Source organism: Pecten maximus, chromosome 4, assembly GCF_902652985.1.
Source record: "Pecten maximus chromosome 4, xPecMax1.1, whole genome shotgun sequence".
NCBI classification, from domain to species: Eukaryota; Metazoa; Mollusca; class Bivalvia; order Pectinida; family Pectinidae; genus Pecten; species Pecten maximus.
In genome coordinates this window covers 23,853,809-23,877,607 of record NC_047018.1, presented here as the reverse complement: position 1 = coordinate 23,877,607, position 23,799 = coordinate 23,853,809, and the positions used below count along the sequence as shown (strand labels likewise).

Here is a 23,799-nt window from a genome sequence, read left to right as displayed (position 1 = left end):
GTATTATTTTTTTTTCAATTACATATTTAAAAAAAAAGGTTCAAATTTCCATATTTCGGTGAAACAAATCTGACCACAAAATTATTATCCTTGTAACTTCTAAGTATTAACAACAAACAATGGTAACATTTTTCATTCTTATCCTCAAATAATTTCTTTTTTGGAAGTTGCCATGGCAGATTAAAACGAGAATCAGAAAAAAGGGTAAAAATAAAAGACGCACCGAATGAAAAAATAAAATTTGGTCATTTACACAGAAGAAACTGATTCTATCATTCCGTCAGATGCTTAAAAATGCCTATGATATTCAAGTGCAAATTAAACTAATTAATGCTTGTTTCATCTATAAGCATTTCGACACACTCCATAAGTAGTCACAAAGTCGATAAATGAATTTTCCTTACATGCTTCAAATCAAAAGATCTACTTTTTAGTGGCAAAACTGATAATTGACATCCATATAGGTACATCATGATAGTCAAAAACTAAGTTCAAAGTCAAAACAAATAAAGCAGAACTGATCCGGATGGCAAAATGACGTTTGAAAGATAATTTTGTGTATTTCGCGAACAAATCTAAGCGACAAAAATAATTCTAGTTAAATGGCACAGCATTTGAATCTAATTGTATAGTTTTGGTTTATTCCGCCATTAACAAATATATTATAAATGTTAAGAAATGATAATGATGATTAAGGCCGTCTCACATTGTCAATAAATTAAATTCAAAATAAAGACACAAAACAAAAGTACACACATTACGCATGACCATTCAGGAATAATGTTGTCATCTGCAATATATCGAGTGGCCGTACGCTATAAAGAATAACTGATGGGGAATGTTTTAGGGTACATACAACTTGTTACAAACTGTCTATGCTCTCTAGTCTACATTTGTGGTCTCGTATATATTTGGAATGTACACTTCCCTTGGTCCGAGCTGTTCATAATTTCTTTCAGTTGTGGAAATATCACTGAAGTGTTGTACCCTGTTTGGAACGTTGATGTAGGAATGATCTGGAAAATATAAAAACATGTCAATTATAATAGAACTCATTTGACGTGAAAAAGAAAAATATTGAGTCGATTATCCAGGAAATAACTACTTTAATCAAAGAATAATTTTAAAAGATGAGGACTGTTTTGAACATCCTGATTTAATATTACGACGTCTTTGAGCACTGAATTTTTAATTGTTGGACCTAAGGGTCATCGATGAGTCATCACATATGTGTATTTATTACTGCATGACTTATACATTAAGGTATTACCAGTATCGCATATGAAGTTTTTTTTTCTTTATGATACCCGGGGAATAATGTAAATCTATGTCATATCTATGTTCACATCCTCGTAATGTGAATCCTTTTGGCGGAAAAAAAGACTTCGTATATCCTACACCACGTCAAAATTTATACATCACAAGTAAATCAGGCATATCGAACGAGAATACTATGTTGACCAAGAATGATTAGAATATTGTTTACCTTGGTTTCGGCTCAACGTCTGTTCATTGCTTGATGATGATACGTCTGTCATATACACTGGACTCTTCGTGTCTCTTTGGATATAAGACAGGTGTCTGACTAGTGCGACTATTACGATGACGAGAACTAGTATAATCACTCCGAGTCCGACTCCTATCCCAACTGCTGCGTCTTCATTCATTACAGTTACGACTACAACATCAGGAAGTTTCCATTTAGAAAATTAGTTCAAATTATTTCTTTCTTTCTTTTTTAATTTCAACATCATAATATTTTTTTGGGCCAGATATTACCCTTGATTTCACATGAGTCGCCTGTCCAGCCATCTTCACATCCTGACATACAGTGCCCCTTGTCCTTTCCACATTTATCGCCTTGACAGTGACCACAATCCTCGTTACACCAGCTGCTGTGGTAACCGGCGATGCATACTGACAACCAAAAATAAATATATTCAATCGGGTGACGTTAAGTGTACATCTCCAAAGTTCTTTCTTCTGTACATTCTCGAGAAGATTTGCTTTGTTTTATCGTTGCATAATGAAAGACTCGAAAATCGGATAGAATACATATTCGCATATGCTCCATTTTGACTGTTTAGATACGCTCTTGAAATGGTATGCTAGATCATTAGAGGAAAACATGTAATACTGACTTTTTATGAAGCTGTAATTCTAACTCAAAATCGAAAATATGTGCCAGATTGCGAAAAAGAATTATTTTTTTTTATACCTGGCGATTGTTATTGATACCTACCTGCGCATTCTCCGCTTTTTCTGTCGCATAGTTTACCTTGACAATTGCTAGGACAGGACAGGTTACATTCAATGCCATAGTATCCCAGTTTACATTCTACAAGCGTGAGTTATTACAAAAATAAAATATACATAGAAACCATATAACTTATGATCAAGTGAATAACTGTCGATTGTTAGGCGTCCTCTTGGTGAATGAATCTGCAAAATTATGACCTTAAAACATTCGTGGTAATCATTCGCCATTCAGCTGCATTTGCCTGATCATTTTTTTTTTAAAAAGCCTGACGCTTTCAAATGACACACACTCAGTTCTAGAGTACAGTGAGCGATACACATCGATAAGGTACGTTATTCGACCTTACCATATCTTCTTGTCCAAACACGACAAATGGGTGAGAGACAAGTTCCTACAACTAAGGAACCTTCTCCGTAACTTAGTTATAACACCGTACTAGTATACCGTGATGTACAGCACACAATTTACATTTATGACAAATAGTTTTCATCTATCTTAAATCGTAGAATAAATACTACTAGCAATATAATATTTCAGAGTTACCTCCCTTCATTCAAAAATTTGTACTACTACTGAATAGGTGATATTGTATTTTGTCATTTAATAGATAATAGTAAAACAGAAATACCGTAAAATTGATAAGCTATATACTAAAGACATTATAACACCAAATACTATTTCAAATAATAGCATACCGTCTGTGCATGTTCGTTGTATAAAATTTAAGCATATCTTATGATAAACACATGCTAGTATAACAGAAATAATTCCTCCAGCGTAGTTCCCTTCCTATTTACTTGCGATTCTAGCAATTGTTTTTCATATCTTGTTCTAATCACTATAAATTGTAAAATTCATCTTGTAATTAAAATGTATGTACTTCCTTGCTATTATTTTTACTTTATTGCCTACCTCTGCATAAACCACTGTCCATTTCGCATATGTTGTTTTTGCAGTCACCACGACAAGACTGATTACAGAATTTTCCATATAATTTGACATCACATTCTGAAATATTTAAAAGAGAATAATAATGAGATTATGTAAAATCTATATAAGAAAATAAAAATAACAGTATCCCTCAATCATGAATCGATAAAAAAACAATATCATCGAACAAGCTTGTAGTGTAGTGTTTTCAAATTGATTATCTTGATAATATAACAGACTCATTGTAAATAGTGAAATGAGCACATGTATGTCCCAATGTCGTTTATATCTTTATATTTACATTTAAAAGTTGTGATATATAATTCAAATTTTGAGTTATTCAAAAAAATACTTTTATGTTACTCATTTTATTTCACATGACCAATAGGCTAATGTAAAAATATACTGAGTATATCATTAAAAGACAAAGAGCCTTCGATAAAAATAATGTACTCACGTAAACAATGTCCTGAGGTTTTGTCACACGTGTCAGTACCACAGCCAGACGGGCATTGTGTACATGTTGGTCCGTAGTATCCGTCATTACAGTCTGAAAATAGTATGACTTCTATGATATTAAACATTGAACATTTGAATTCTTATAATCACTGAATCTATCTAGCTTTTGACAAACAAGAGGAAAGAATAATTTAACACAGACTCTGAGAGAAGAAGATCCTTCATTCCAATACATAACCAGGTTGTCAATGTGATATAACTGGGGCAATATACGAAAAATCCAAAAGGTGTTCCCAAATTATGAAACTTGTATGCATACAATCAATTGACAAATGAAGTATCATGCCATTGTTTGTTCGCTATTAAAACAACACTGATAGCAACCATGCTTACGAACAAGAAGGATATTTGAAAAGAACAAAACGACATTTTAAAATGAACTTGAAAGGTGCGATGTATTTCAGTTTGATATTTGTTAACATGATTGCGATGTTCCATCTGCATTTGTTTAATTTTACGCACATATCGGTCAATTAACATATGCTCAGTATCACACTTTGATGAACACCTTACTTTGTTTTATAGTCGATTGAAAAAGAAAACCCATCAGTTGTGAACTAACATTTCCATTGTCTACGGAAAATGTACTAATTAAACTTCATATTTTAACGAATACACACAGAAGAAACTCTTAAAACATGGACAGAATCTATTTCACCCAGAGCGTATATACTGAAGAAAACAAGAACTCTTCAGTGCGGAATGTGTCGTCTGTTCCCACTTAATTGAACGGGTTCCATGTTGAAAATGTATGTCACCAATTAAAAAAACAAAACACATAAGAAACATCATACAGGGTGTTTTAAAATATCTTGTACATTCTAAATTGACCTTTCTCTGTCACTTCCCATCGCATTGAAAAGCTTGATACACCATTTGATAGGTAATTGTTCAAGTTTTGTTTAATGACAAGTTCGGGGAAATATGACGTCATCTATGACGTCAACTATGCCGTCATCTGTGACTCATAAAACAGGCAATCTCAAAGATGGAGGTGTCTGACATACATGATCATCTGGCAGAAGAAGTAAACTGTTTTATAAGTTTAATTCACATATAAAAGTGATGAGATGTATGCATAAAAAGTATCCAGAGATGCAATCAACATCATGAGAACACTGTATACATGAAGCAGGCTATCCGAAGAGAAATGCGTGCAATATCTACTGAAACATGTTCATTAGTAATTAAGAATTTTAGACGTAGAATTGACCTGGTCGCTGCCCAAAAATTGACGTCATTTGGAACACTTTGTATAAAAAGTACCTTTTATTGACCAATAGTTAAATGTTTAATACCCTATTCAGTATGGTCAGTAAGATATGAGAATAAGACTTAGAAAAGGTGTTTTGCTGTGGTATATGTATTATTTTCCTATCATTAAAATGAAATAAGTAGTCGGGATTTTTAAAGTATCAGATATTTTGAAACACCATGTACATGCTTTCTCTTGCCGATTGAATGATTGATGAAGTTTGAAGATTCAAACTCAAACTGTAATTAATCATGCTAAAGCCACATTTTAAGTCACAAATTGATGTGGTAAGCGGCATGGGAATTAGTCAGGAAATGTGTAGCCCTAAAGTACCGTTTGGTTTTAATTAAAGAACAGCTTCATTAAGGATACCAACACTTATACTGATAAACGTAATCAGTTGACATCACATCTAGCATTCCGACATATTAATCTAATTTGATATTTACAGAATGGATGATATTTTCTATCATCGGTGATGAATATTTACCGTAACAATGGCCATAGGTTATCGGACAGTTGTCATCCCGACAGTTGAGGGGACAGCCACATTTTGTGCCTGTATATCCCATAGAGCACCCAGCTAAAACACACAATTGGAATTATTAAAGTACTGTAATCACAAAACCTCACCACGTATCTATTTTACAATTCGGAACATGTTTATGACATGCTCAATAGGGAGCTTTTCAGTGTTATGTCTTCATTCTTGTAATACTAAAAAACTTGTTATGTAGTGTGATATAAACTTAAGTAAATTATAACGCATGTAAGCAAATAGTATAAAATACGTAAATACTGACTTACCCAAACAAGCTCCAGTTACACTGTGGCATACGTTCCCAACACAATTAATTGGGCAAAGACTGCAATTTACATCTATTTTATAGAATCCAGCAGTGCAAACATCTGGAATTTGAGCATGGATGGATTTAATAATCGTTAAAATGTTGCTTATAGTCAATTTAATGAGCAAGCGCTTGATAATACATGTAATTCGCACACAAGCAATACAATTACATAAGGATGTGGAGACCTTTTCACGAAAGCTTGTAAGTTTTACACTTACGATTATTCTTATGATTATCGTAAGTGAAATCTTAAGTAGTATATGACGGCACTCGTAAGCTAATTTTTTTCCTTCGATAATTCATAAGGCTTACACTTACGAAAGTTACACGATTACACTAACGAGTAGAATTTTCCTTAGTTTATATCATTCATTCAGTTCCATTCATATGGTTCATGTTCTACTAGGTTCACTGAAATCATTTCTAGCGGTTTATTTTATGAATTACAAAACATTACTTTTTTTATATTTTTTTTACAGAAATTACAAATACAGTTCAAGAAATTGCACTCTTTTGTTTAGGCAACAAGCGCGTGACTTCCTTGACACTTTACAGCGCTGGCCAAGCAGCCCCAGATAAAGATCCGAGATGTGTGGACCGACGCTTCCTAACTGTTTCGGTTTGGATTTCTTCTGGAAGCTGAGAAACGGTTTGGTCTATGCTTTCGTGGTGTTGTACTTCGGAAAAACGCTTTACGTATATTGTTCAGTGTGATTGATACCAACTACTGCAAGGAGATACAGCCTCAAAATTGCACAAAAATGGCTGTTCATGGGATATAAACCAAACAAACAAACATACCTTGCGTTTGATCTAAGTGTTTGATTAAGAGATAGGACAGTTTGGTAGGTCCTTTTTCCAGGCCGAGACATGTTAAAAACGGTAAATGATGATATGTATTTGACTCCTTCAAAACACATGATCCCTTTAATAAAACATCTATGACACCCATTTAAGTAGGTACAATGATACGCCTACATGCGTTTATGAGTTAAGAAACAAGTACAAACCAAAAATCATTGTTGTGTACGCTGTTGTGAGATTGGACACTAACAGTTGAATTTATTTCTACACGCTATGGTTGAAACCAAATGTATAAAACTACATGTACTGATATCTTTGTTATCGATGATTAAATCTATATATTTAATTTTCCTTCATTTGGTAAAAGTATAATATAGGAAAAGTATGCTACCGTATGTCTTAAATGCGTATAACGGAGGAATACTTACAGCATGTACCGGATGTCGGATGGCATATGTTACCCAGGCAGTTTGTACAGGGTTTATTGCAATGCCCAGTCCCGTACCTTCCGATCGGACAACCTAAATTAGAATAAGTTTTCATTATTGCAACTTCACTTGTGGATTCAAGTGCATTGGTACGCATAAAAAGATTACCAAGAGTGAGAAAAAACATTGAGAAACATGAATATTAGAAAAAAAGATACATTTGTAATTTCCATATGGAGTTGTTCGTCGTAGTGTTATTTTACCAATTGCCTATCTTTCCTTGCCCTATCCAGTCGCAACAATTAAATGACACGTGTACTGTTATAAAGTTAACCAGATTTGATCAAATCAAATTTCATGATTATAATGTTAACATGTCAGATCATAACGGTGAGTTATTAAAGATTATTCCTCTGTTGATATCTGGTTGTACTATTAGTCGTAATTACCTTCTTCTAATCTATACATATGTAAACGTTGAAAATATCACACAGATTTGTGCATCTGTGGGTAAGCTCACATTTCGCAACCATTCGTTTTCAAGTCATTCAATTGATCATAATCAACATTGATCAGACAATAAATCGAGAATTAATAGTACTTTTATTAACAAGATTGATATACCTTAACATAAGACACACCAACAAATAGTATATTTTATATAAATATATATTAACACAAGACAGACAAACAAATAGTAGTGTTTTTATTTAGGTATACACTAACTTAAGGCTGACGGACGAATAGTATTTTTACATAAACATACTTTAATATCAGGCAGACGGACAATTTGTTTTCAAAATATGAATAAACAGTCAAATTTCGTTAATACGAGCTCGGAAACTCAATGACCCCGTTAACCTCGCAGTAAATCCTTATTTTTCTTAGTGATAAAACCTGGGATAATTCGAATTCGGATAATTCGAAAAATTCGATTATCCCGAAGTGAAATAGATGTACCTTAACACAAGACAGATAGAAAAATAGTCATTTTATTAACAATGCATACGATGTCACATTGAAGATGTAATATGCAGTTTAACATTCCTTATTTGACATTTACTGTATATGATACTAATTCGCATTTTAAAATGATGTTAATTTAAGTGTCTGCTGTACCATCCTTCCCTCATTAACACAGTAGTGTTCATTGATGACACATACCTATTTTACTTTACCTAAATTAGTAAAGCAGAGTAAATTAAATACCACTGTACACCACGTGGATCTTAAAGCGTACAGGCTATTTAGCTAAATTCCAGAGCGTCATGCTAGAAGTCATTATACCTTTCAAGAAATTAACTTTCTCGGTTCCATGTCACACGGTTAACTTCAAAGTTCTGGGTTCAACGTTTAGCAGAGGTAAAGGAAGATAGCATATGACGTCATTATGAATAAAAGATACTATTTAGGTGCTAACACACACAAATTGTGTGTCAAAGATCGCTATAAAATTTGCACAAGTCATCAAATTTTATGATAGACATTTTATCTATCCCTATAGTAATTTTAATAAAATAGTCATTTTAGTAAAGCCGAAGAATGTACTTAACTTCTATAAAATAATCATTTCAGTAACGCCAAGGAATATATGTAATAATACTAAAATAGTCATTTCAGTAATGCCAAGGAATGTATGTAATAATACTAAAATAGTCATTTCAATAAAGCCAAAGAATGTACTTGATAACACCAAAATAGTCATTTCACTAGCGGTTAATGCAAGGCTATCTAATACCAATACAAGAATAACTCAATATCATTTTAAAGCAATTTGTTTTGCTAGTACCGAATCACTTTATAATGCAAGTCGGTAGTTAACTTACCATAGACGTACACCTCACATAGTTCCAACACAGCGTCGCTAGAGTACCAAGCTTCGGTTGTTTCACGACGGTCATTATATATTGTCAGATACTTAGCGACACCAGGACACGTAACAACTGATGAAGCAGACATGGCTCCCAGGTTAGGAGTGGTGTCTTTGTAACAGCGGTCATCTAACTCCCACGTGGTCGTGTTTGACAGAAAAATCTCGTACCCTGCGAGTCTGTTTAGGGTGCCCTCCTCTGTAACAAAAATATCATTACTCGTTTAACTTAGAGTACTTGTGTATTACATGAAGGCTATGTCTTATCACACGGACGGTTTCTGAGAAGAAGTTGCTCTTGTAATTCCTAATAATTAAAACGCATTTATCATAAAGTCAGTCTAAACTATCATTTGTTTTGTAATAAACAAAAGCAGCCATGGTTATTTCAATAAAAGATGTAGCGATTTAATGTTGTTTTTTATATATGTATAACAGACATGCCCGGGGTAATTGTTATTCTATATTGTAATTTGGATATGAAATCTGCAGCCTCACGGAAAAGCTGAATATGGCTCATAACAACGCAAGTTTTGTTGGTTTGATTAGACCAGAAATGACATTACTACTAGAGATGTAAATGTTAAGCAATAGTAACACCGGTAGATACGTCAACAAAAATCTTTGTGGGTTATTACTTATTTGTAAATAACGACACGTTAACTCAATGGGTCTACAGGTGTTATATTGTGCCTCTTTATTAATGAACGTAATCATATTAAATTTCTGTCAGTTCACGTATAACATTCTGATGTGCTAGGACTGTATCGGGAATAATTTGTTTAGTCAGTGTCTTCAATTTCAATTTCAACAAATTTTATTGCCGTGAATGGAAAGTCAATATGATTAGACATCAGGTATAGCCTGTATAAGTCTTCTCCTTAGTAACAATAGGTAGTACGAAATATTGACAAATATAATGTATATGTACACATTGCTATGGCCGATTGACTTAAGGGGAAGTAACTCTTTGATGTTGTTATACTTATTCAATGTTGTTAAGGAGAATAACCATTGGCCTAGGGTACTTAATTTTTAATACTTGATTATTATATTATCAATGAATATAAAACAAAGCAATAACATATTAATATTCATATAAGTATACTGCTGAACATAAATATGTGGTGATATTGAATTTATCCCCCAACAGATACAGGCCACACGGTCCATATGCATCACACACTGGTCATCAACTGATGAGGATCAAAAGCCAATTTCAAAGAAAACATATTAATAACAAGTATCAAATCTACTCAAAACAAAATCCATCCAATAGATATTAAACAAGTGTTGTAATTAAATTAAATTTACCCAACATTCATTGATTTAACTGATTGAACTGAATGGTTTTGAATACTTTACCGATACTTAACTTAACTAACCATTGCCATCTTACCTCTGTATATTATATGCACGGATTCGATGACGAACTGTTTCTGAAGATCGACCTGCCACCAGGCCTCTGTCTGTCCCGCCTGAGTGTGTGTACAACAACCAGACGCTATTTTTGTTATGTTACATCCGTCTATAGCTTTAGAGCTGTCAAGGCTACCGTAGACAGAACTTTGATTTGCGGTTTTTGCACCGGCGATTATTTCTGAAAAATGGTATAACGTATTTCCATTCATAATACCGACATACTGTGTGCTATAGTATACATGTACATGGTATCGCAACACTACATTTCCCATGGAATTTATGTTCCTGTTAGTAAAATATACTTGTATCCATGTACATATTTCGATTATTGATAAGAGTAATGACAGGACGGACAAAAGATTTCATTCAGTTATTACAATGTCGTATATATATATAAATATTTAGTAACAAATACACAATATTGGTATTGGTTAGGTCATACTAAATGGGATATTACCTAGAAAAATCCTTCCGTGATTCCTATTACTACATGATACAATATGTCAGTGTGTGATTCAAATATTAAGTGACAACATTAATTGGCATCAGATACGTCATACGAAGCGGGCCATGGCCCAAAAATGATAACTATTGATCTTATACTTTTTTTTTAGTTTGTTAAAACGCTTATTGTGATCAATTCAAATTTAATATTCAACATATAATCATATCTTTATGTCTGCAATCCGTAACTTTTATACTTCTTAGTTTAGCGAGATGATTTCCTTTCCACACACTGTATGTGTTATTTGCGATGAAAATATAATGACATGTTTAACTTCGATCATTAAGCCAATTTCGTAAATTAAACAGTTATGTAATAAGATAAGATATATTGATAGAGGACTAAATCAGATAAGGAATATTGCTCTTCTTCTTGTCATTAGAAGAAATTAATTACTTAAACTTAGACATGTAAACACAAAAGATAGGGAACGCTTGGATGCCTTGATCTAAAAAAGAAAAACTAACAATTAAAACAAAAACTTAAAGCTTATCACACAGCTAAGTTGCAAGATGTCTCTGCTATTAACGTAAACATCAACGTTCCATGGGATGCCATTGGAAATCCTGTGCTGGTCTAAACTCTGCTTGTCATATGATAAATTATGATAATGCTGGTTCTTGAAGAGCATAGGTGTATTGCGACTACGATGTGCATATCAGAAAAAGCGGTATTTCCTCTGCTCATGTAGTTTACTTGTCTACAATATATACACATGACTACACGCATTAATACATGTTGATCTTAATCAGTAATATTTGACCGATATTAAGTCACTAATAAAATACCCTTTGATCTCAGCGATGTTTACAGATAAAAATAGATCCATCTATAGCGTAAAATTTAATGTTCTCTTACCTGATGTTTTGACCATCATCAGATTTGATATTACTGACCAGGTTACCAGTAGGTACTGAATCCACTCCATATCTCTACCACGCCATTTGCCTTTCCCGTAACATAATTTCTGAAGAAGGAAGCTTTTTATGATATAGCAATGTTTGCCTATGAATCATTTCAAATATTTGGATTAGAGCATTCCTTAAAGTGGTGTTTGGTCAGGTATCGTGTAACATCCCAGTATAAAACTCATTGTAAGCCCCCTAAACAAATATTTTTTCATTTAAATATATTTGATGTTAAATAAAAATGGAATCTAAAACGGTATTAAAACACATTGTAAACACCTGTCTTTTTAAGCACCTTTGCTGTCATATATATATATAGCTGCAAAGCGTCTGAAGATTTCCGATCCCTGCAGTTCTTTTCACATTCAACTTTATCTTCGCAGTGATCTTTTACACCGACGAAAACTTACTAGATTATCATTAAGTTAAATTCTTAATCGTCAGTCATCTCTAGGTGGATTTTTGTACATTTCGATAAACTTTGGCCTACCCAAGCCACAAAGATATAACCTTTAACGTTCCCGTGCTGATGTACAAGGAGTGGAGGTCAGTGAGGTGTGTATAGAGTTTATAGAGTATCAAATAAGTCGCACTCATTTCTCTTGTATCTCGCAATGTTGGATGAAGTTTGACCATGTAAGTTAGCTACATTTGTATGTAGGATTAATCGAATCTTTCACACCTTATTTGGTGAGACAGGGGGATCTCAACCCGAGGCGGGAGATTGTTAGATTCCCAAACACGACGCTTGCCAAGTGTTTTTGAAGTTAACAATCCCCCACCCCCTCCGAGGGTTGAAACAATCCTATCTCATCCCTAAAAGGGATGAATGATTATTTTTATCTTGTCCTGTTTTCCAATCGTAGTGTGAACGAAATCCAAACGTATGTAAACAACAACACGTGGACGGTGGATGACAGTTGTGATAAGGCTGCAGCGGACGCATAACACTTTACGATGTTGATTGTTTATTTGACCCAACTGTTACCAAATCACCGATTTTGAACATTTTACTACGTGTTAAATCTTCCTCAAATAGTATGCACGCAGGTAAACAAGCAGACGAATATATGCATATGTGTGACCCGATAAAAGTAGTTCCGGGTCAGGTCATAGTGACGTCAACCTTTCTAGAACAAGAGCCGTCAAAAGAGCACGTGTAGCTTATGTTAAACTGCGGATATCCCTGTCCAAGGTAAGAGAACAATCTTTCTCACACCTGTGCATATATAAGATACATTTGTCCCATGTAGAACACCCATGTTGGATATCTCTTTCCCCCATAAGTGCACCTAGTGACCGCAGGTCCGGGACAACTTTATAACTATGTGACATCCCTGGAAAAACCCTTCTGTTTGTTTATATATAATAATAACTTTCACAAATACACTGTACCATTTTTCCTTTGTGTCATTTGAACAAATTATTAAATGTGATATTTTGATCGATTTTCCAATGCGCCACACATAAAAAGTGTGAGAAAATAGTCCACCATATATTAGATATATGGAAAACGGAAATTCTACCCTTGGATGTAGAATTTTCCTATCCCACATACCTACATATGATGGACTCTATTATTTATGAAGATTCGTCGGTAAAATAAGTACATTTATCAAATTGATATTTTCACTTCAGCGATGAGCAATGATAGTATTCGATATTGCAGTAAACGTTTGTGTTCACCTCATTGAATCTTGCCGATTTTCCCAATCGAAGCAAAAGATAAAAGGGCTATTTTGTTGTATTTCTGAAATAATCGGCTAGTTTTTGACAAAATTTTCACTTGACGTTAGCTTTTATAGCACAGATTCTCCGATAACAGCAGAACACGCTAAATTGCGTTGATCAGTCCCTTAAAAAAAGCACCGTCAATCTGTCGTGGAGTAATTTCACAAAGAGATGACGTCATAAATTACAGTGTATGTGACTGATTACGACACTTGTTGACACTACTAATTTATCGATGTTTTTAATTTTATTTTTAAACATATCAAATGCAATAGAAATCAAATGATCGTCGTTATCGACTGACCTACCTTTGAAAAAATAAAATACCCGTATCGAGTAACTGTTCCGCGGTTTCACACATGAAGTTTCCAAAATCGCCGTGACTACATTACCACCCAAGAAAGCATCGCCGCGGCCGATATCGACTATAGTCGTGATGTCATGCAGTGACGTAATATTTTATACGTGTGACTTTGGCAATAAACAGTTTGTTCCGTAAAATGATCGAACACGTCGAAGTGCAAATCAAAATATATGTAAAACTGAAAACTTAATTCCATGTTGATTTTTCAAAGTATTGTTGATAGAACTTCTTTTTCTTGGATGTTAGCAATTTAAATGTGGCTACATCAAATGTCGGTCAAGTTACGCCAAATTTTATCTGCGAATTATTCATTTGTTCATCACTGAACCATGAAAGGAAAGAAATGTGTGTGCCAACCTACATTTTACCATGACCTCTCAGAATATCAAAAGTACTTTTGGTGACTGTAGTCAAATGTTGTAAACCATTGGAAGCCTCGGGTTTCACCACATGACTCCCGGGTGGAATATCCCTATCCTACATACTTTCGTATGAAAGAGTCTCATAATATTTTTTACTCAAACTGCAGGGTTTATTCCTGTCGGCGGGATTATGTTTTTTACGTTTTCACACAGTTATACATCGATGGAACATTTGTTGTAATATGTATATCATAATCTTAGCATTATGCTGACTGCAGTCTTTTGAACTGGAGACGTTAAGCCGAAAACACTCATTCAGCTTGAATGACCAGTACGCTCAGATTAGTAGGAGCTTTCTTTCGAGAGCAAACGCAATAAATCAAAATATATAACAATTATCGCTCCGAGCACACTTTAATAGTATGCGGATAATATTTAAGCAAACAAACAAACAAAAACACAACAAAACCCACGCTTAATTAGCTAAAATAAGCACCTCGTTGAACGAGCCGGAACTAAATTTATAAGACATACAGGTATCTATAAACCCATCGCAACAAAAAAATAATAAATTAGGATACACATGTTACAACAAATGTTTCATCGATGTTTTGGGACATTTGATGCGGTGAGGTCAGAGAACCGCCTAAAATAGGGGAGATTCCCGAGAAGGATTCCCGGTGCTAAATAACACCATAACAGCTTCATCAATCATTTTCTTCCTATATGAAAACAATGCACGAAACTGCTTCTAACTGTTAAAATGTATTCTTAAGGAAAAGCAATAAAAATCATTGCTGTGGAAATCAAATGTATCAAATATTACATATAATACACACTATTAGCATGAGAGACAGGTTATACAAAAATTGATCAGACCAACAGACTAACAGACAAAGTGTGTACCGTATATTTATCTGTTGATTGGGGGACCATGTTGAAGGGTATATACACTAAAACGGCCCTGACCGGGCCTCGGACTCACGATCTACAGCACCAAATTGTCTTCCTTTGTCAATTGTGTTCTATATCCTATTATTAGAACGAATCCAGGCGGTTCTCTGACATCACCGCATCAAATGTCCCATTCCCTTGTACCCTGTCATGATTTCCAGTGATCGTTGGCGACCTGCGTCAGGCATTTGATGGGTCCGTCGGTTTGAACGCAGGGACTATTTGCTATGAATCGGGTGATGCTGATAGGTTGGATAGTAGGTACCGGCCTGGAGGTCTTATTTGTTGGAAATGTTCGCTGAGGGTTCGAGGGAAATTGACTCGTTACAGCAGTCATGTGGAAGCTTTGAGTACCCCTTTGGATAAAGCTATTTAGCGCTGCCCGATCCGTTACTGCCAGATTGGATATCGAATACAGCCAGGCCCTCCATGTCCTCTCGAGACGCTGTTGTCGGAGCTGGTGTGAAATCTATGCAGGCGGAAATGACATTTGGTGTCCGCAAATTTTTGCCTCCCCATGTGAAGTCCCTGTGGGATGAAGTTAGAAGTTGAGTAAGTTAATGAGGAAAGTTAGGCCCGTTATTCAGACCGGTTGCTCAGAGCCTGTAAAATTGCTGTGTGAAATGACACCCCTTGAAACTGAATTTTAAGGTCGTATCACTCCGTTCGTCTTGAAAGAGAACGGAAACCGATCTTTGCGGTGCTTCGCGAGTGCCTTTCGAATCTTGATGCAGTTACTGATTGAGTGCTGGTGCAGATGGTTTTACGGTATCCTGATTTCGGACTGGTTTCACACATGGTCAGATGATCAGAGAGTCACTAAATACCTTATGATGTTGGCATGTTGGACTTTTAAGTCATATTGACAGTTATTGCTACTCTAACATTGAAGTCGATGTTGTCTGTGACTGATGGGCAGACAACTGTTGAACGTCTTCCTTGTTCGTACGGATGCCGATCATTCAGTGTGTCGATGAGTGTGGTTAGGACTCGTATTCCGCCGCCTGTTCTATGTTGGATTGGAGGTCAAACGTTTGGTAAAGTTGTTTACAAAATTGAAGGGTACGCGAACATTGAGCACGAAAGCCCCATTCGTGTAGCCTACTCCTAGCTTCATTTGTGGCTGATTATACGGATGCATTTGAGATGGCTTATTTATCAATGCTTCCGGGAGATTGACTGAGGGTTCTTAGCGATGGTTCAACCACCATAGGGCATTTAGTATACCGGGTGTATATTTATGATGGGTTCATTAACGAAGTGTTGGAGTGGTCCTGGTCCGACATTATCTCGTGCATGTGGCGACCGTGTGGTTCCGGGGGTAGTATCGCTTGTGCTGCAAATTTTCCAGAACAATTGGTACGCTAATGTCCCTGTTTGAACCTAAAAGCTCAGGGATGACATCTGTCATGGGGTTGTAGTCGTTATTCTGGCGCGGAGGGATGACATGGTATACTTCATGGCTTGGCAGTTTTTGATTGGTGACAGTGGTGACGATAGCTGGATTGGCACATGCAATGCTGACTTGGGTCGACCGTATCTTTGCCGAAGAGAGTTCTGGCTGAAGATTGGGGTTGAACGTCCGTTCTTTCTGCGGAAGATTATGTTAGATGGATCTTTGTTATTCATGTTGTTCTACGGTGAGGTCAAAGTTGAGCTGATCATTCAAGCTCAGGTTCATTTGCTACATTTTGTAAGAGCGCGTTATAATAGGAAAACAGTGAGGAACGAAATAAATGAGTGAGGTTTTATGTCAGCTTGTCCCGAAGGTGATGTTCGGCCGTATGTTATTACAATCGGCGTAGTACACACCTGGTAAAGCTTATATATAGACACATTCACATATCTGCAAGAATATATATTATCTTATATAAAGATATTTAATAAAATAACTCAATTCATTCTTCTATAACCTGTCTCATTTAGAACAAGAAAAGATCATCTGTACATCAGGAAAAAAACAGCTTCTTAAAACAGATTTCTGTTGTGAATACACTTTTTAGTTTTAAAGCCCACACACACAAACACCCTAACTAACACATAGATACGTAACTGTCTCCTGTATTATTTAACAGTATAAATGCATCATACCCAGCATGGGTTTTTCCTTGACCAGCAAGTACATGATTACATAGACAAAGAGGATTTGATCAAATTCTATACAATTCAGACTCATCAAAGAGAAAGCGGGTGATTTGAACAAAGGAAAAAATGTTCGAAAGAATGCAACATATATCCCGAATTTAACTGTGTTTTTTTTTCAATATACATAACAGATCTTTATGACAGATTTTGTTTGATGATATCAAAGACAAAACTTAAACTGGTGTACAGATAGTATGATAATCATTTGCCTTTTTGTTTTCGATGATAAATCAAAGCTTATTCTTCTTTAGATAAATGGTGGCCGATATAACGTAAGTCAAAATATAGACGTAGCTGGAAAAATACGTGCTACTTATTCAAACGTGAGATATATGCATATGTACATCGGACCAAGAAAGTAAATGTGAATGCGAAGACACCTTTGTAGGAAAAATATAATATCAACAAAAAGCACCTTAGGACACCTGAAATCAGTGGACCTGAAAACTCTTACACATCAACATGAAGCCGTTGTGTTTCCTTAAAAAATTGAAATACGAAAAGTAAAGGCTAACACCTAAGCTATATGATACTCAAGGTGATTCCAATGTGCTTACTGTTAATTTTCAATTTCTTGTCTGCTCTCTCAACCTATGTTTTTTTGTTTTTGTTTTTCCCTTTTTCGGGCCGATTTGGTCATTCAACATGTTCCAGATATCGTTGATTGATGTTTAATTGAACAGAGCAACCTATGACACAAGTTTATATATAACGGTTTGGCATCTTAATTATGTATCTAAAAAAGACAAACTTCATTTATTTTACATTTATTGTGAAACAAGTTATATCGCTTATATTAACCAAGCTTGCTAGCCTGCATTTTGAGATAGAAATCTCAATAGAAATTTCATTTTGAGATAGAAATACGGCCTCACTCACATGCTGCTTGTATTTTCTTAGTATTAGAAGGAACCGATACCGGATATGAGGATCCAGTAAGACACGCAGATGGTAACTGAATATCATCCTCAGATATTAACATTAACTGGTTATTTCTTTGTATCCTATTATTTCAAACAGAGCACAGTAACAGAAAAGCACAATTGTTGATAGCGTGTGTAAACTTCAAATGATACATTTGGCTACAGTGACATGATTGCTAGTTACAAATATTTCAGATATAATGAAGACTTTTAAAACCTCATATTCCTACACACCAGCGTAAATTGATGTGTAAAGAAGTTTTGAAGCAAAACGGCAAGTAGTTATATTTAATGTCATAACAAACAGGCAATACAGCAGTATAAAAAATGCCAAGATTAATTAATACATACGATTGCTACAGTGATGACAAAGCGTGTGACGGCATAATTAGATTTTAGTATTAATTACCAGAACATTCGACCGATGACGCCAATACTCGAATCTATCGAAGGTATGCCTAATGCAAGCGCACCAGGTAAGGTTGACAACTACTTATATCATAACTGGGTAGGGTGATACATTAAATGCTATTTACTAACTGGGTAGGGTGATACACTAGCTTGTTATATACTAACTTGGTAGGGTGATACACTAGTATGTTATGTACTAACTTGGTAGAATGATACACTATTATATTATATACTAACTGGGTGGAATGATACACTGGTATGTTATATACTAACTGGGTAGGGTGATACACTAGTATGTTATATACTAACTGGGTAGAGTGATAAACTAGTATGTTATATACTAACTAGGTAGGGTGATAAACTAGCATGATATATGCTAACTGGGTAAGGTGTACACTAGCATGTTATATACTAACTGGTTAGAGTGATACACTAGTATTTTGTATACTAACTGGGTAGGGTGATACACTAGTATACTATATACTAACTGGGTAGAGTGATACACTAGTATGTTATGTACTAACTTGGTAGGGTGATACACTAGTATGCTATATACTAACTGGGTAGAGGGATACACTAGCATGATATATACTAACTTGGTAGGGTGATACACTAGCATGTTATATACTAACTGGGTAGTGATACACCAGTATGTTATATACTAACTTGGTAGGGTGATACACTAGTACGTTATATACTAACTGGTTAGAGTGATACACTAGTATTTTATATACTAACTGGGTAGGGTGATACACTAGCATGATATATACTAACTTGGTAGGGTGATACACTAGTACGTTATATACTAACTGGTTAGAGTGATACACCACTATGTTATATACTTACTGGGTAGAGTGATACACTAGTACGTTATGTACTAACTTGGTAGAATGATGCACTAGCATGTTATATACTAACTGGGTAGGGTGCTACACTAGCTTGTTACATACGAACTGGGTAGAGTGATACACTAGCATGTTATATACTAACTGTGTAAAATGATACACTATCATGTTATATACTAACTGGGTAGAATGCTACACTAGCATGCTATATACTAACTGGGTAGGTGGGTACACCAGTATGTCATATACTAACTGGGTAGGGTGATACACTATTATGTTATGTACTAACTTGGTAGAATGATACACTATTATGTTATACACTAACTGGGTAGGGTTATACACTGGTATGTTATATACTAACTGGGTAGGTAGGTACACCAGTATGTCATATACTAACTGGGTAGGGTGATACACTATTATGTTATGTACTAACTTGGTAGAATGATACACTATTATGTTATACACTAACTGGGTAGGGTGATACACTAGTATACTATATACTAACTGTGTAGGGTGATACACTAGTATTCTATATACTAACTGGGTAGGGTGATACACTAGTATGTTATGTACTAACTGGGTAGAGTGATAAACTAGCATGCTAAATACTGTGTATGGTGATACAATATCATGTCATATACTAACTGGGTAAGGTATACACTAGTATTTTATATACTAACTGGGTAGGGAGATACACTAGTATGCTATTTACTAACTGAGTTGGTCGGTACACCACTATGTAATATACTAACTGGGTTGGGTGATACACTAGCATGATATATACTAACTGCGTTGGGTGATACACTATCTTGTTATATACTAACTTGGTAGAGTGATACACTATCATGCTATATACTAACTGGGTAGAATGATACACTAGCATGCTATATACTAACTGGGTAGGTGGGTACACCAGTATGTCATATACTAACTGGGAATGGTGATAAACTAGTATGTTATATATATACTAACTGCGTTGGATGATACACTAGAATGTTAACTACTTACTGGGTAGGATGATACACAAGTATGTTATATACTTACTGGGTGGGGCGATACACTAATATGCTATTTACTAACTGGGTGTGGCGATACACTAGTATGGATGGGCCACGAACATGTTATATCCTGACACAGTAGGATTGGCCACTAAAATGTTATATCCTGACACAGTAGGATTGGCCACTAACATGTTATATCCTGACACGGTAGGATGGACCACTAACATATTATATCCTGGCACGGTAGGATTGGCCACTAACATGTTATATCCTGACAAGGTAGGATGGGCTACTAACATGTTATATCCTGACACGGTAGGATTGGCCACTAACATGTTATATCCTGACACGGTAGGATGGACCACTCACATGTTATATCCTGACACGGTAGGATTGGCCACTAACATGTTATATCTTGACACGGTAGGATGGGCCGCTAACATGTTATATCCTGACAAGGTAGGGTGGGCCACTAACATGTTATATCTTGACACGGTAGGATTGGCCACTGACATGTTATATCCTGACAAGGTAGGGTTGGCCACTAACATGTTATATATTGACACGGTAGGATGGGCCACTAGCATTTTATATCCTGACAAGGTAGGATGGGCCACTAACATGTTATATCCTGACACGTTATGATTGGCCACTTACATGTTATATCCTGACAATGTAGATCGGCCACTAACATGTTATATCCTGACAAGGTAGGGTTGGCCACTAACATTTTATATCCTGACACGGTAGGATGGGCCACTAACATGTTATATCCTGACACGGTAGGGTGGGCCACTAATATGTTATATCCTGACACGGTTTGATTGGCCACTTACATGTTATATCTTGACACGGTATGATTGGCCACTTACATGTTATATCCTGACACGGTAGGATGGGCCACTAACATGTTATATCCTGACACAGTAGGATGGGCCACTAACATGTTATATCCTGACACGGTAGGATGGGTCACTAACATGTTATATCCTGATACCGTAGGATGGGCCACTAACATGTTATATCCTGACAAGGTAGGATGGATCACTAACATGTTATATCCTGACACGGTAGGATGGGCCTCTAACATATTATATCTTGACACGGTAGGATGGACCACTAACATGCTATATCCTGACACGGTAGGATGGGCCACTTACATGCTATATCCTGACACGGTAGGATGGACCACTAACATATTATATCCTGACACGGTAGGATGGGCCACTAACATGTTATATACTGACACGGTGGGATGAGCCACTGACATGCTATATCTTGACACGGTAGGATGGGCCACTAACATGTTTTATCCTGACAAGGTAGGATGGGCCACTTACATGCTATATCCTGACAAGGTAGGATGGGCCACTAACATGTTTTATCCTGACAAGGTAGGATGGGCCACTAGCATGTTTTATCCTGACAAGGTAGGATGGGCCACTAACATGTTATATCCTGACAAAGTAGGGTTGGCCACTTACATGTTATATCCTGACACGGTAGGATGGGCCACTTACATGTTATATCCTGACACGTTAGGATGGGCCACTTACATGTTATATCCTGACACGTTAGGATGGGCCACTTACATGTTATATCCTGACAAGGCAGGATGGGTCACTTACATGTTATATCCTGACAAGGTAGGATGGGCCACTTACATGTTATATCCTGACAAGGTAGGATGGGCCACTTACATGTTATATCCTGACACGTTAGGATGGGCCACTTACATGTTATATCTTGACACGGTAGGATGGGCCACTAACATGTTTTATCCTGACAAGGTAGGATGGGCCACTTACATGTTATATCTTGACACGGTAGGATGGGCCACTTACATGTTATATCCTGACAAGGTAGGATGGGCCACTTACATGTTATATCCTGACACGTTAGGATGGGCCACTTACATGTTATATCTTGACACGGTAGGATGGGCCACTAACATGTTTTATCCTGACACGGTAGGATGGGCCACTAACATGTGTTATCCTGACACGGTGGGATGGGCCACTAACATGTTATATCCTGACAAGGCAGGATGGGTCACTTACATGTTATATCCTGACACGGTAGGGTTGGCCACTAACATGTTATATCCTGACACGGTAGGATTGGCCACTAACATGTTATATCCTGACACGGTAGGGTGGGCCACTAACATGTTATATCTTAACACGGTAGGGTGGGCCACTTACATGTTATATCCTTACACGGTAGGATGGGCCACTAACATGTTATATCCTGACACGGTAGGATGGGCCACTAACATGTTATATCCTGACACGGTAGGATGGACCACTAACATGTTATATCCTGACACGGTAGGATGGACCACTGACATGTTATATCCTGACACGGTAGGGTTGGCCACTAACATGTTATATCCTGACACGGTAGGGTTGGCCACTAACATGTTATATCATGACATAGTAGGGTGGGCCACTAACATGTTATATCCTGACACGGTAGGGTTGGCCACTAACATGTTATATCCTGACAAGGTAGGATGGGCTACTAACATGTTATATCCTGACAAGGTAGGATGGGCCACTAACATGTTATATCCTGACAAGGTAGGATGGGCCACTAACATGTTATATCCTGACAAGGTAGGATGGGCTACTAACATGTTATATCCTGACAAGGTAGGGTTGGCCACTAACATGTTATATCCTGACAAGGTAGGATGGGCCACTAACATGTTATATCCTGACAAGGTAGGATGGGCTACTAACATGTTATATCCTGACAAGGTAGGGTTGGCCACTAACATGTTATATCCTGACATAGTAGGGTGGGCCACTAACATGTTATATCCTGACACGGTCGGGTTGGTTACTAACATGTTATATCCTGACACGGTAGGATGGACCACTAACATGTTATATCCTAACATGGTAGGGTTGGTTACTAACATGTTATATCCTGACAAGGTAGGATGGGCCACTAACATGTTATATCCTGACACGGTAGGGTGGACCACTAACATGTTATATCCTGACACGGAAGGATGGCCCACTAACAACGTATATCCTGACACAGTAAGATGGGCCACTAACATGTTATATCCCGACACGGTAGGATGGGCCACTAACATGTTTTATCCTGACAAGGTAGGATGGGCATCTAGCATGTTACATCCTGACACGGTAGGGTGGACCACTAACATGTTATATCCTGACACGGTAGGGTGGGCCACTAACATGTTATATCCTGACACGGTAGGATGGACCACTAACATGTTATATCCTGACACGGTAGAGTGGGTCACTAACATGCTATATCCTGACACGGTAGGATTG

General features: G+C 36.4%; 1 protein-coding gene across 1 annotated transcript; it reads right to left on the bottom strand.

Moving 5' to 3' along the window:
* Positions 1 to 882: 882 nt before the first annotated feature.
* LOC117326448 (multiple epidermal growth factor-like domains protein 10) lies at positions 883 to 16,792 on the bottom strand. The gene is made up of 9 exons (XM_033883197.1): positions 16,620 to 16,792; positions 15,558 to 15,691; positions 8,874 to 9,116; positions 5,455 to 5,547; positions 3,173 to 3,268; positions 2,243 to 2,338; positions 1,780 to 1,917; positions 1,487 to 1,678; positions 883 to 1,016 (listed from the first exon to the last, which is right to left on the bottom strand). The coding sequence occupies exons 1-9, from the start codon at positions 16,790 to 16,792 to the stop codon at positions 883 to 885; spliced, it is 1,299 nt and encodes a 432-aa protein (XP_033739088.1).
* Between the last annotated feature and the right edge of the window lie 7,007 nt (positions 16,793 to 23,799).